General features: G+C 48.1%; 1 protein-coding gene across 1 annotated transcript in view; it reads left to right on the forward strand.

The window, feature by feature from the left end:
- Positions 1-9028: 9028 nt before the first annotated feature.
- Positions 9029-15204, forward strand: part of ARL5B (ARF like GTPase 5B) — a 49460-nt gene continuing 43284 nt past the window's right edge. The window contains exon 1 of the mRNA XM_077490930.1: positions 9029-9275. Coding sequence (XP_077347056.1) covers positions 9230-9275 — 46 coding nt within the window. The 5' untranslated portion in view covers positions 9029-9229. The remainder of the gene's footprint in view (positions 9276-15204) is intronic.

The raw sequence follows: 15204 nt of genomic DNA on the forward strand, positions 1-15204 counted from the left end.
GGAAAATTTGGAAATCCAGGTAAAAATCCTATACCAGAACTGAGTATTCTGGGGCAAGTCCACCAAATGTGTAACATGTCACCCCGTAGGCCACAGCCTCGGAAACACAGAGGAGAAGTTGATGGGAACATTTTAGCCAATTTCGAAGGGACTAGGTACCATCTCATTAGCACCTTGACACCAGCTTCTATCAAACTTGGGTTGTGGGGGGAGGGGGCTTTATTTAATCAGGGCACTGATGATCAGTGCTCTGATTACATATCTAGATGTCCCTTGCACGGAGATGCCGCTGATTTTTTTTGCAGCTTAAAAATGCCTCTCCGTGTTATTCTATGGCATTATGCACATACAGACTTTTAAGAGCTGTAAGTGGCATAGGCGTTTTTAATCTGCAAAAAAAATCCAGGGCTAGCGCATTCTGAGGACCGATGTTACAGCTGTAAAAACGTCTGATGTGGCTTAACATTGGACATTATAAGCCTCGTCAAGCGTTTTTTTTTTTTTTTTTTTAAATGTCAAAATCAATGGTTCCCTATGAGAGCCCACTGATTCGAATAGAAGTCGAGAGTGGAGAAGCAGCAGAGAGAGGAGAAGCGGCAGAGGGAGAAGACGGGAGAAATGAGGAGTGGCAGAGGGAGAAGACAGCAGAGAGAGGAGAAGCGGCAGAGAGAGAAGACAGCAGAGAGAGGAGAAGTGGCAGAGGGAGAAGACAGCAGAGAGAGGAGAAGCAGCAGAGGGAGAAGACAGGGGAGAAATGAGGAGTGGCAGAGGGAGAAGACAGCAGAGAGAGGAGAAGCGGTAGGGGATAAAACAGCGGAGTGAGAAGTAACAGAGGGAGTGGACAGCGGAATGGGTGATGACAGCGGCAGAGGGAGAAGACATTGCTGGAGGGAGAAGAAATCCGAAGAAGAGACACCGGAGCTGCTTTAATAAATTACTTTGTCAAAAACTTGTGTACTGTTTTAATTGTTGACACTTTTTTGGGTGAGTGGGTAGGGGTACAATGTACCCCATACTCATTCACTTAGGGTGGGGGGCTCGGATCTTACAGATTCTGATAAGCCCCCCGCCTGCAGACCCACACAACCACCGCCCAGGGTTGTCGGGAAGAGGCCCTTGTCCCCATCAACATGAGGACAAGGTGCTTTGCCCCAAAGCAGCCATCCCCCATGTTGAGAGTGGGTGACCTGGTATGGTTGCTCGTCCTTGTTCCCCCCCCCCCTTTCCTGACCTGCTGGGCTACATGTTCAGATGAGGGTCTGGTATTGATTTTGGGCGGGACCCGTGCTTATTTTTTATTTTTATTTTGGCGAGGGCTCCCATTCAAGTTCCTTAGCGCAAAAGCCACACCGCAAGTCGGATCATCATGAGAAGGTCTCAGCTGAACTGACAGCGTCTGTCTTGAGGTTCCTGGCCATTCCGTATCCAAGTGGGGGGGGGGGTTCCAGGACGAGTGGGGGGTCCCTATACTTACCCTATTTTTCTGGAACCTTTCCAGACCACTAGTACTGTCCTTGACAGACAGGAGACCTGCCCCTACACTAGCCACATGCTAAATGTGTGCCCAACCCAGGAGCCAGGGGCCTAAATAGATTCTGCCTGACCCAAATGGCTGCTAGAGTCACAAGAGCTGTCACCATCCAACTGAATTGCTGCCTCAGTGACCCAGGATACCATAGAGTAGGGATATGCAATTAGTGGACCCCTACCTGTTGCAGAACTACAAGTCCCATGAGGCATAGCAAGAATGTGACAGCCACAAGCATGACATGACTTGTAGTTTTGCAACAACTGGAGGTCCACTAATTGCATATCCCTGCCATAGAGGAACCATGTTTCTCCTGACTCTGCACTGCAGCTGCCTATACTCACACCCCCTACCAACCTGTGCTGCTGATTTCAGGCACTGATTTTAACTGAATCAGCTGATCAGCTGTGGCCAATCACATATAGCTCTGTGTTTACAAAAAAACAGAGCTCTATGTACAGGAAACAGCGATCTGGCTGTTTCTTCTTCCTGCAAAGCAGGGAGAAAAATTAGACAGATAGTAAAATAAAAACAGCTTACATTACACAAGTAAGGCACACAATTAACCCTCTGATTGACCCTAGATGTTACCTCTTCCCAACCAGTGTCATTAGTACAGTGACAGTGTACCGTATTATCATTGTATTAGGCTGCATTCACACTTCACCATTTTGAATTGTGGGCAGATTTGCCGCGATTTGAAAGCTCCAATCTGTGAATGACATACTGAGATACCATTCATTTGAATCACCCTTTAAATCGCTGTGTGGGTCTGCTGCGATCACCGAGCGATAAATCGCACTGCAATTACGGCAAACCCGCATCACATGAAGCATGTCACTCAAATAAAGTTCAGGAGCTTATTTTGAGCGTCATGCTTCAGGCGATGCAGGTTGCCGCGATTGCAGTGTGATTTATCACTCGACAATCACAGCAGACCCGCACCGCAATTTTAGGTGTCATTCAAATGAATGGCATCTCAATGTGAGTCCTGCGATTTGTCATTCCCACATCATTGTTATTAAATCATGGCAAATCCTTCAAAACTCTGAATTTTGAATGCAGCCTGAGTGTCACTAACAACTTCAGAAAGTGTCAGAGTCAGTTAGTCACTGTCCCACCCAGCGTCAGCTAGTGCCAGATTGTTCGCCACATTATCCCAGTCCTACTATAAGTTGCTTATCACCAGCAGAGCTTCTATAGCAGTGTAAATTCCAGTATATATACCATGGCTTGTACAAACCAATCACCCAATTTTGACTGGCTAGGTGATCGGAAGTAGAAGTTCTCCACCCCCAGTCTTCTGGGACACATGACAGGTTCATGAAGACTGCGACTGCGGGACCATTTAAAATGTGCGGAGCGGTTCTCGTATGTTCATACCTCCCAACTTTTTGAGATGGGAATAAGGGACACCTACTAGCGAAAGCATGCAGGCATAGGACACCCCCCCTGTCACGTCCCTTAAAGGAGAATTAACCTAAAAAAAAAAAATTTGTTAAATCCACAAGTGCTTTTTTTTTACCACTACTATTCCTTTATATTGGCTTATATTGAAATTTACAAATGCAGCAATTTAGATTTTGGATGAAAGGTTTAGCACTGGGAAACACTTTTTGAAAATTAAAAAGTGTATTTTATATACAATTATATAGATCAGACCAAAATGAGGGACAAATGATGAGGAGGAAAGAGGGACAGAGGGACATTGCTCCAAATCAGGGACAGTTGGAAGCTATGCATGTTCAGTGGGCTGTGGAGCTACATGCTGCCACAGGTGGGTGCCCACAGTTAACCACTTGCGGACCTCCTCGCTCCGATGTATGTCCTCACTTTGAGGATGGATATCGTTGTTATTGCAGCAGCTAGCTGCCATAACCCCAGTATCTCCGTGTTCGGCCAGCGGTCCGGTACAAGATAAAAGTGGTCTCTGCAGTGGATTCACCGCGTAATCTCTTTTATCGGTAGCAGGAGAGGCCCCCTCCCTCCTGTCGTGATCCGGTTCCCCCTGCCGCTTAACGGAGCCCCAAGTTGCCAACAGACCCGATTTTCCCGGAACAATACAGATTTTGGGATCCTCTTCCTGATTGGAGGCCGTCCCGATTTGGGATTTTGCCTTTTTTGTCCAGGGAAATTGGGAATGTTTGGCTCTGCAGCAGCTGGCTCCAACAAAATGACCGCTGGCGCTAGATCATTCCCCTTGGGTTCAGTGGAGAGTGGAGGGGGCTCTTCACAACTCCGAAGGCGGGGTTAGCTGCATGGATCGGCTGCTCCTCTCTCCACTGAACACACGGCGCCGCTTCTGTGCATTAAGGATGAGCACTGTGCATGTGTGCAATAATGAGTTTCCTCATCACAAACTTTCACATACTTCTCCTACTTGCCGGACCCACGTTCTCCTACTATGTACAGGGGGAATAACTGTGTACGGGGGGGGGGGGGGTTACTATGTACAGAGGGGTTACTCTGTACAGGGGGAGTAACTATGTACAGGGGGGTTACTATGTACAGGGGGGTTACTATTTACAGGGGGAGTAACTATGTACAGGGGGGGGTTACTATGTACAGGGGGGTTACTATGTATGGGGGGGTTACTATGTACACGGGGAGTAACTATGTACGGGGGGTTACTATGTACAGGGGAGGTTACTATGTACAGGGGGTTACTATGTACGGGGGAGTTACTATGTACAGGGGCGAGTTACTATGTACGGGGGGTTACTCTGTACAGGGGGAGTAACTATGTATGGGGGTTTACTATGTACTGGGGGGGTTACTATGTACGGGGGAGTTACTATGTACAGGGGGAGTAACTATGTACAGGGGGGTTACTATGTACGGGGGGCATTTTTTTGCTATGTCACGCCTACAAATGCATGCCCCACCCCCTAATTATAATAAGACTCAGCCTACAGCCCAAAAAGTGTCCCTATAAATTTTTTTACAATATTGGCAACTATACTGGAGCTGTCGGCAGCGACGGAGGCCATCCGGTCCTTCTCAGGGCTGTGTGTGGAGACGAGTGAGAATAAGACGGCCCCCACCCGTCTCTGTGACACTGCAGGGCGGAAGCGACATCAAAACGTCACTTCCGACCATAGCTCTTAAAGGGCCATTTTATTTAATTTTTTTTTTTACTTGCATTTTTGTGTAAATATGAGATCTGAGGTCTTTTTCACCCCAGATCTCATATTTAAGAGGTCCTGTCATGTTTTTTTTCTATTACAAGGGATGTTTGCATTCCTTGTAATAGGAATAAAAGTGACACAATCTTATTTTTTTTTTTAAAACAGTGTAAAAATAAAAAATTAATAATAAAAAACATTTTATTAAACACGCCCTGTCCCGCCGAGCTTGTGCGCAGAAGCGAACGCATATGAAAACTGTGCAATCGGTAGAGCAAGGGCAATAATTCTAGCCCTAGATCTCCTCTGTAACGCAAAACATGCAATCTGTAGATTTTTTTAAATGTCGCCTATGGAGATTTTTAAGGGTAAAAGTTTGTCGCCATTCCATGAGCGGGCACAATTTTGAAGCGTAGCACGTTGGGTATCAATTTACTCTGCGTAAAATTATCTTTCACAATAAAAAAAAATTGGGCTAACTTTACTGGTGTCTTATGTTTTATTTAAAAAAAAGTGTATTTTTCCCCCAAAATTGCTGCTCAAATACTGTGACAGAAAGTATTGCAACGACCGCCATTTTATTCTCTAGGGCAGGGGTCCTCAAACTATGGCCCTCCAGTTGTTGAGGAACTACAATTCCCATCATGCCTAGTCATAGTCTGAACGTCTGAGTTTTACAATACCTCATGGGATGTGTAGTTCTGCAACAGCTGGAGGGTTGTAGTTTGAAGATCCCTGCTCTAGGGTCTTAGAAAAAAATGTATAACGTTTGGGGGTTCTAAGTAATTTGCAAGCAAAAAAAAAAAAAAAAACTGTTTTTAACTTGTAAACAACAAATCTCAGAAAGAGGCTCAGTCCTTTCGTGGTTAACCACCTCGCACCCGCCCTATAGCCGAATGATGGCCGTAGAGCAGGCGCGTTCGTCCGGGAGGCCGTCCCTGGACGTCCTAATGTTTACTTCCGCAATACGCGCCGCCGCGGGCGCGCATCGCGGAAGTTCTGTGTTCGCCGTGTCCCCCGGGGACAGGCAAACACAGATCGCTGTAAACGGCCAATCACAGAGGCCGTTTACAGCGCGATCGGCGTGTCCAATGGGAGATGATCTCATATGTAAACATATGAGATCATCTCTCAGCGCCGCCCTCCAGTTCTGGGCTGCCGCTGCAGCCGTTCATCTCTCCCCTCTCACACTCTGTCTGTGTGAGGAGGGAGAGCGGCGCTGAGAGATGATCTCATATGTTTACATATGAGATCATCTCCCATTGGACACGCCGATCGCGCTGTAAACGGCCTCTGTGATTGGCCGTTTACAGCGATCTGTGTTTGCCTGTCCCCGGGGGACACGGCGAACACAGAACTTCCGCGATGCGTGCCCGCGGCGGCGCGTATTGCGGAAGTAAACATTAGGACGTCCAGGGACGGCCTCCCGGACGAACGCGCCTGCTCTGCGGCCGTCATTCGGCTATAGGGCGGGCGCGAGGTGGTTAACCACGAAAGGACTGAGCCTCTTTCTGAGATTTGTTGTTTACAAGTTAAAAACAGTTTTTTGTTTTTTTTTGCTTTGTTTTGAAAAAAAAAAAGTGCCATCCTCCCCCAACAGTGCCATCCATCCTCCCCCAGCAGTGCCATCCTGCCCCAGTGCCATCCGCCCCAGTGCCATCCACCCCAGTGCTACCTGCCCCCAGTGCCATCCACCCCAGTGCTACCTGCCCCCAGTGCCACCTGTTGTCAGTGCCACCTGTTGTCAGTGCCATTTGTCCCCAGTGCCATCTGTCATCAGTGCCACGTATAAGTGCCATCTGTCATCAGTGCCACGTGTCATCAGTGCCACATAGTGCCATCTGTCATCAGTGCCACGTATTAGTGCCATCTGTCATCAGTGCCACGTATCAGTGTCATTTGTCATCAGTGCCACCTGTCAGTGTCACGTGCCATCTGTTGTCAGTGTCACGTGTCATCAATGCCACTTATCAGTGCCATCTGTCATCAGTGTCACGCGTCATCGGTGCCATGTATTAGTGCCATCTGTCATCGGTGGCACGTATTAGTGCCATCTGTCATCAATGCCACGTATTAGTGCCACGTGTCTTCAGTGCCACGTGTCATCAGTGCCGCATATTAGTGCCATCTGTCATCAGTGCCACATATTAGTGCCATCTGTCATCAGTGCCACGTGTCATCAGTGCCACGTATAAGTGTCATCATTGCCACCTGTTATCAGTGTCACGTGTCATTGTCCTGGTGCTTCAAAAGTGTAATAAATAGTCAACAAGTTAGATGTGTAATTTATGTTCCTAGAACACATGATGGCGCTACCTGCATGTTGGGCCTCTCTATGTGGCCAGGCTGTGAAAAAGTCCCACACATGTGGTATTGTAAAGCCCCGTACACACGAGCGGACTTTTCAACATCCAAAGTCCGTCAGACCGAGTCCGTCAGACTATCCGATCGTGTGTGGGCTGCAACGGACTTTAGCTTCGCAAAAGTCTGACGGACTTTAGAAATGAAGCATGCTTCAAATTTTCCCGACGGAACTCCGCCGGACCCGGTCCCCTTCGAAAAATTCGCTCGTGTGTGTGCTACTCCGACGGACTAAAACCGACGCTAGGGCAGCTATTGGCTACTGTCTATGAACTTCCTACGTCGAATCCAGTCGTACGTCATCACTTTCGACTCCGTCGGAGTTTGGTGTGATGGTGTGTGGTCAAGTCCGTTCGGTCGAAAAGTCCGCCAGAACTCCGTCGGAACTCCTTTGGAGGTCTGTCAGACTTAATCCCTCTCGTGTGTACGGGGCATAATACTCAGGAGGAGTAGCAGAATTTTTTGGGGGGTGTCATTTGTGGTATACACATGCCATGTGAGAGAAATAACCTATTACAATGACAATTTTGTGGAGAAAAAAAAATGAAAAATCTTAATTTTGCAAAGAATTGTGGGAAAAAATGACAACATCAAAAAGCTCACTATGCCTCTTACTAAATACCTTGGAGTGTCTACTTTCCAAAAAGGGGTCATTTGGGGGGTATTTGTACTTTCCTGACTTGTTCGGGTCACAAGAAGCGAGATAGGCCACCAGTACATCAGATGTGATCAATTTTGTGCGATTCGCACCACACCTTGTAGACTCTCTAACTTTCACAAAGACCAAATAATATCCACTAATTTGGGTTATTTTTACCAAAGATATGTAGCAGTATAAATTGTGGCCAAAATTTATGAAGAAAAATTAATAATTTGCATAATTCTGTCACAGAAACAAAGAAATATGCGTTTTTTTTTCAACATTTTCTGTCTTTTTTCATTTATAGCGCAAAAAATAAAAACCCCAGAGGTGATCAAATACCACCAAAATAAAGCTCTATTTGTGGGAAAAAAAGGACAAAAAATTCATTTGGGTACAGTGTTGCATGACTGAGTAATTGTCATTCAAAGTGTGAGAGCACCACAGCTGAAAATTGGTCTGGGCAGGAAGGGTGTTTAAGTGCCCAGTAAGCAAGTGGTTAAGATGCCGGATTTGAGGAGAGAAGAAATCGGGTGACCGGTGTCTTGTCAAATAGTGTCCTCCATCAGATGCTGTCCTCTGCGTACTGCGCATGCGCAGTACACAGGAGCACAGATTCCGAAAATTGCCGAGGACGAACGGCGCCTGCGCCGTGAGTCCAGGTTCTATCCCCACTATCCAAGTGGACATAGAGTTAGAATAAAAAAGAGCCGAGCGCAGCGAGGCCGAGCCCGAAGCGTGGCGAGCGAAGCTCGCCCGCGAGGGGCCCTCTAAAATTCTAAACCCTATGTCCGCTTGGATAGTGGGGCTACCTCCTCCACTCACGGCGCAGGCGCCGTTCAGCTTCGGAGATTTTCCGAAGCTTCGTCTGCTCCGTACTGCGCATGCGCAGTACGGAGCGGACACATATGGATGGCCGGACTCTATTAGGCAGAACACCGGCACGAGTGAGCACACCGCTGGATCCGGGGCTCTCGGTTTTTCAAAAGTCAGCATTTACGGTCTTTGTAATTGCTGACTTTTATTTTTTTTCACAGGAGACTGGGCAACTACTTTAAGGGGAGGTACACTTTAATCATGCAGGCAAAGTCACAACTCTTCCCCTGAACGGATAGTGCAGCCAAACTAACTTCCAATAAGAAAGCTACTTCAGAGAAACCAATCAGCAATCGATCATGGTACTAAAGTTCAGTTTAACCAATCAGCAATAACGATTTACACCGAACAGCCAATAGGATCACATCAGCCTTGTAACTGCGGTCAAATGGTATCGTTCCAGAGTAGGCGTGTGGGGAAAGTCTGCCTATGATTGGTCGAGGTGGTGCGTGGTAGAACCATGGTGCCGCGGGGAGAAGAAAGGCCAGTGACGTCCTGACCGTGTCACCCGCACGTCAGACGCTGGCTGAGGTAAAGCCGTGGCGTGAGCGCGCCCGCGGCTGTGAAGAGGCAGCGGCGGTGGTGTGAGTAGTCGGCGGCTGGCAGTGTGAAGTGTGTGCGGTTCCTGGAGGTGTGACAGAGTCCGGAGCCCGGCCTAGTCATGTGTGTTTGAGAGAGGGAGAGCCGCTGTCCGCCGCCATGGGACTCATTTTCGCCAAGCTGTGGAACTTCTTCTGTAACCAAGGTGAGGGAGCCGGCCGGGTACCTCCATCACCACTACTACATCCCCCCCCCCCCCTCACTGAGAGTACCACCTTCATCATCACTACTACACCCCTCTTCCCCCCCCCCCCCCAGAGTACCACCTCCATCATCACTACTACACCCCCTCCCCCCCACTGAGAGTACCACCCCTATCACCAGTACCACCACCACCACCACCATCATCACTACTACACCCCCCCCCCCCCCCCCCACGGAGAGTACCACTATCATCACTACTACACCACCCACGAGAGTACCACCTCCATCATCACTACTGCACCCTCCCCACGAGAGTACCACCATCATCACTACTACACCCCCCCACTGAGAGTACCATCACTACTACCCCCCCCACACTGAGTATCACCATCGTCACTACTACACTCCTCCCCCTCCACCCCAATGAGAGCACCACTATCATCACTACTACACCCCCCCCCCCCCCCGATAGTACCACCTCCATCATCACTACTACCTCTCCCCCACTGATGAGTACCACCACCATCATCACTACTACACCCCCCCCCCCCCACTGAGAGTACCATCACTACTACACCCCCCCCCACACGGAGTACCACCATCGTCACTACTACACTCCTCCCCCTCCACCCCAATGAGAGCACCACTATCATCACTACTGTACCACCTCCATCATCACTACTACCTCTCCCCCACTGAGAGTACCATCACTACTACACCTCTCCCCCACTGATGAGTACCACCATCACTACTACACCCCCCCCACTGAGAGTATCGCCTCCATCACTACTACTCTACTACACACACCCAACCCCCCCCCCCCCCCCCAACTGAGAGTACCACCACCATTATCACTACTATACCCCTCCCCCCCCCTCACGGAGCGTACCACCATCATCATCACTACTACCCCCCCCCCCACTGAGACTACCACCTCCATCACCACTACTACACCCCCCCCCACTGAGACTACAACCTTCATCACCACTACTACACCCCCCCCCACTGAGACCACCACCTCCATCATCACTACTACACCCCCCTGTCTCCACTGAGAGTACCACCCCCATTACCACTACTACACACCCCTCCCCACTGAGCATACCACCACCATCATCACTACTACACCCCTCCCCCCCCCACTGAGAGTACCACTATCATCATCACTACTACACCCCCCCCCCCACTGAGAGTACCACTATCATCACTACTACACCACCCCAGAGAGTACCACCTCCATCATCACTACTGCACCCCCCCCCCCCCGAGAGTACCACCATCACTACTACGGCCCCCCAACTGAGTATCATCACTACTACACCCCTCCCCCCATCCCCACAGAGTACCACCACCATCATCACTACTACAACACCCCCCCCCCCCCGAGACTGAGAGTACCACCATTACTACTACTACACCCCTCCCCCACGAGAGTACCACCATCATCGCTACTACACCTCTCCCCTCCCCCACTGATGAAAGTACCGCCATCATCACTACTACACCCCCCCACTGAGAGTACCGTCACTACTACATCCCCCCCCCCCCGAGTGCCACCACCATCATCATTACTACATTCCTCCCCCTCCACCCCAATGAGAGCACCACTATCATCACTACTACACCCCGCAGATAGTACCATCTCCATCATCACTACTGCACCCCCCCCCCCCCCCCTCTACTGAGTGTACCACCACCATCATCACTACTAAACCCCCTCACTGAGCATACCCCCACCACCATCATCATCATCACTACTACGCGCCCCCCCCCCCCCACTGAGTATCAGCACTACTACACCCCTCCCCATCCCCACAGAGTACCACCACCATCACTACTACAACACCCCCCCCCCCCAGACTGAGAGTACCACCATCATTACTACTACACCCCTCCCCCAATCCCCACTGAGTACCGCCATCACTACTACACCCCCCCATGAGAGTACCGCCATTACCATCATCACTACTACACTCATCTTCCCCTATCTGTATGACTATTCCCCCCTCTGCTGAGGGTACCATCGTCATCACTACTACACCCCCCCCCTCCATTTAGAGATTTAGAGTACCACCATCATCAGCACAACACTCCCCCCCCCCCCCCCCCCCCCCATCCCTGTGTATGATTGACACTACCCCCCCCCCCTGAGAGAGAGTACAATCACTACTCATCCCCCTGTGTGACTACCCCTCCCCCCAGTTTTCATCCTACTGAGAGTACCACCATCAATACTACCCCCTTCTCTGTATGATCCCACTGAGTACCACCATTAATACCCTGTCCCCGGGAGAGAGCAATACCACTAATAATCATTCTGTACTATATTATAAGGGGAGTACTGATCGCAGTATTGCAGCTTTTTATGTGTTTCTGTATAGTGTGTTTATATAATAGACTTCTACTTTTTTTACTTATTATTAAATAGGAGTTCCTGGCTTTTTATGTTAAGTCAGCAGCTACAAAAGGTGTAGTTGCTGACTTTTAATAAACAGACACTTACCTGTTCCACGTTCCAGCAATGCGGCCGAACAGGGTGGCGCTCCTCTCCCCCTCCTTTCCGCCAGCACCTCCATTGCCACTCTGGGCACCTGGCCATGACAGCTTTCGGCTTCATGGCCGGGCATGCACGGCAGATGCGTGAGTCGCGCTGTGCTCCCGGAGTGGACAGGCGATCTCCTGGGACCTGTCATGCATCCCAGGAGATCGCCTAGAGGGAGGGCCTCCTAAGGCGAAAGGAGGAGCCCAAAAAAGTGCCTAAATCGGAAGTGCCACTTTTTTTTTTTTTTTTTGGCTCGGGGCCACCCTGTGCAAAACGAGCTGCACAGTGGAGGTAAGTATGATATGTATGTTTTAAATAAAAAAAAAAAAACTTTACTATAACTTTAACCGGTTCCGGACCAGCTCCTGTAAATGTATGCCAGCAGAATGGCACGACTGGGCTAAGTAACGCACCCACACGTTGCTTTAAATTGCCCGCCTACCGAGAGCTCCGTGGACACGGGTCCCACGGACTCGATCGACGTGGGGATACCAGGAGCTCAAGAATGGGGAGATGCCGATGTAAATAGCATCTCCCCATTCTGCCTAATGACCGCACACTGATCATCTGCTCCCTGTCATTGGGATCAGTGTGGTGTCACACACAGCCACGCCTCTAGGAACACTTAACCCCTCGTTGCCACCTAGTGGTTAATCCCTTCACTGTCAGTGACATTTTTACTGTAATTGTTTTTTTTTTATTTTTTTGCGCAAAAAATAAAAACCACAGAGGTGATCAAATACCACCAAAAGAAAGCTCTTTGTGGGGGAAAAAAACACCACTTTTGTTTGGGAGCCATAACTGCGCAATTATCAGTTAAAGCGAAGTCGTGCCGAATCGCAAAAAATGCTCTGGTCAGGAAGGGGGTAAATCCTTCCGGGGCTGAAGTGGTTAAAGTGGCAATTTTTGTCACAATTTTTTTTGGAAAAGTTAAGAAAATAATCGTATGGCAATGATCAGGCATATTGACTGGTGAAAGGATGTTTAACCACTTCATCCCTGGAAGGTTTTGCCCCCTTAATGACCAGAGCATTTTTTGCGATGCTGAACTGCGTAGCTTTTACTGACAATTGTGCGGTCGTGCGACGCTGTACCCAAACAAAGCTGGTTTTCCCACAAATACAGCTTTCTTTTGGTGGTATTTGATCACCTCTGCAGTTTTTATTTCTTGCACTATAAGAGCAACAATTTCGGGAAAAAAAAACACAATTTTTACTTATAATATCCTACTTTGTTTAAAAAAAAAAAAAAAAAATCACAATGTATATCGATTGGTTTGTGCAAACTTTAGTGTCTACAAAGGGGTTAAATGCGTTCCCTGGGTGTGTTTCTAACTGGGGGTATAGGACTGACTAGAGCAGGAGCCAGATGGTTGTCCCTACTGCACACAAATCCCTGTTCTGGCTCTCGTGAAGGTGATCGCGCCCACCAGCCAGTCCCATCGGGTCCCCCACCCAGGGCTGTCTTTAATATTGATTGGACCCTGGGCAAAAATTTTCTTGGGCCCCCCCCCCCCATGCAATTCCACCCTCCACTTACTCTGAGACATACAATAAGTAGCAGCTAGACTTAAAATCAGTTTACTGTATCAGATCAGGCAGCAATTGCGATTGGTTTCCAGCTGTTACAGCATATCATTACTGCTTACTGACTGGTTGCTAGAGGTTACAGCACACATTACGGCTCACTGATTAGTTGCTAGAGGCTACAGCAAATGATTTCTGCTTGTTAATTGATAGATTTCTGTACATTAATACTGCTCACTGATTGGTTGCTAGAGGTTATAGCACATCATCTCACTACAGAGGGGCATGATATACATATGAATGCCGCCTTTATTTACATATCAATGCCACCAGCCACGTGCCGTCACACACAGCCCCTCCCCCTTGTTTAGGCACTTTGATAGACAGATCACCCGCAGGATTGGATGGATGATCTGTCTATCAAAGTGCCCGGACGGGGGGGGGGGGGGGGGCTATGTGTGATCGCTGTGATCAAACAGGCGGCGGAGACGGTTCTCCTCTCTTCCCTTCACAAGCTGGCTGCAATGGGGCACTCTGGCTGGCTGCATCTGATGGGCACTGGTGAGGCTGCATCGATCTCTAGTATCGTGTGCAGTCTCTGACCATCTCCTGTACCATGTCCCCAGTCTCTGACCATCTCCTGTATAAAAATATATATTTTTAAATGTTTCGGTATCGGTTTCGGCACCAAAAAACCCATTCGGTGCACCCCTACACTATAGGAAACACAGCTGCTTTGTTGACATTTGTGAGCATGTGATGGCATAGCAAGCACACAATTCCCTGGCTACTTTCAGTGTCCGGGTACCTGGATCCGCTGCAACATGCTGGATGATGTACATGTACGTGATCCAGCCTGCCCACACCGCTCGCCCATAGTAAATGTACTGTGGGTAAAAATGCACTGCCGCCAGATCAAAAGGTACTGCAATACTCTGCAAATCTGTGCAGACAAAAACTAGAGATGCACCGAAATTACGGCGGCCCAAAATGGTGTTTGGCATCCACTAGGGAAAAAGGTGGCAATGGCACACAGATTTTGCCACGATTTTACTGTGCTTTTGGTGTGTTTTTATAGGTCATGTGACTCAAACTGCATCAAAAACATAACACGGTTGCATTCTTGCTGCGTTTTCAATGCATTTTAACAGTGAGGTGCATTTTTTGATTTTTTTTATTTTTTTTTTTTAACCAAAAATACACCAAGCAAGATCCTTTTATTTTTATTTTTTTTTCATAATCGGGGTGGATTTGATTTAAATCAAGTCACTTTAAATCACTAGTAAAAAGGCTTGATAAAAATAAATTTTAAAGAGCAATTGTCCTCTCTCCTGCAGCGTCTCCTCCTCTGACCCGCTGTTACTCACCGCCAGTCCCATTCACTTTAATGGGATTGCTGTGACACGACTAGAGGGACGTGGTGGCAGCAGGTTAGTGGATGCCCGCTAACAGGCGCTGCCATGATGGATCTAAAATGAAAGGTACTCTTTAAATGTAATTCTTGCTAGTAAGAATCTTTAATATTTGTAAATATAGATTTCTATTTAGAATAATAAGCTGCCAGGTTTGTAAAACCGCAATATCGGAAACCAACAATGGAATAAAGGAATATTCCTGAACTTTATCTCATGGTTACTGTAAAATTGTGTGAATGCATCAATGCAGTACATGTTCTCAGCTTGCAGAGCTTGGATTCATTGAATGAGTTTACAAAAAATGTAAATATTGCAGAATATATAGCCTTTTGCTACATAACTAAGCTCCATTTCATGCTAAATAAACGATATGACTAATGTATCTTAAATAGAAAACTATCTTTAGAGGAACTTCAAAAGCATATTTTTTTTAGTCATTTAAATCAA

The sequence above is a fragment of the Lithobates pipiens genome, unplaced genomic scaffold, assembly GCF_037356315.1.
Source record: "Lithobates pipiens isolate NorthernLeopardFrog02 unplaced genomic scaffold, aLitPip1_a1.2 Scaffold_19, whole genome shotgun sequence".
In the NCBI taxonomy this organism is placed as follows: Eukaryota; Metazoa; Chordata; class Amphibia; order Anura; family Ranidae; genus Lithobates; species Lithobates pipiens.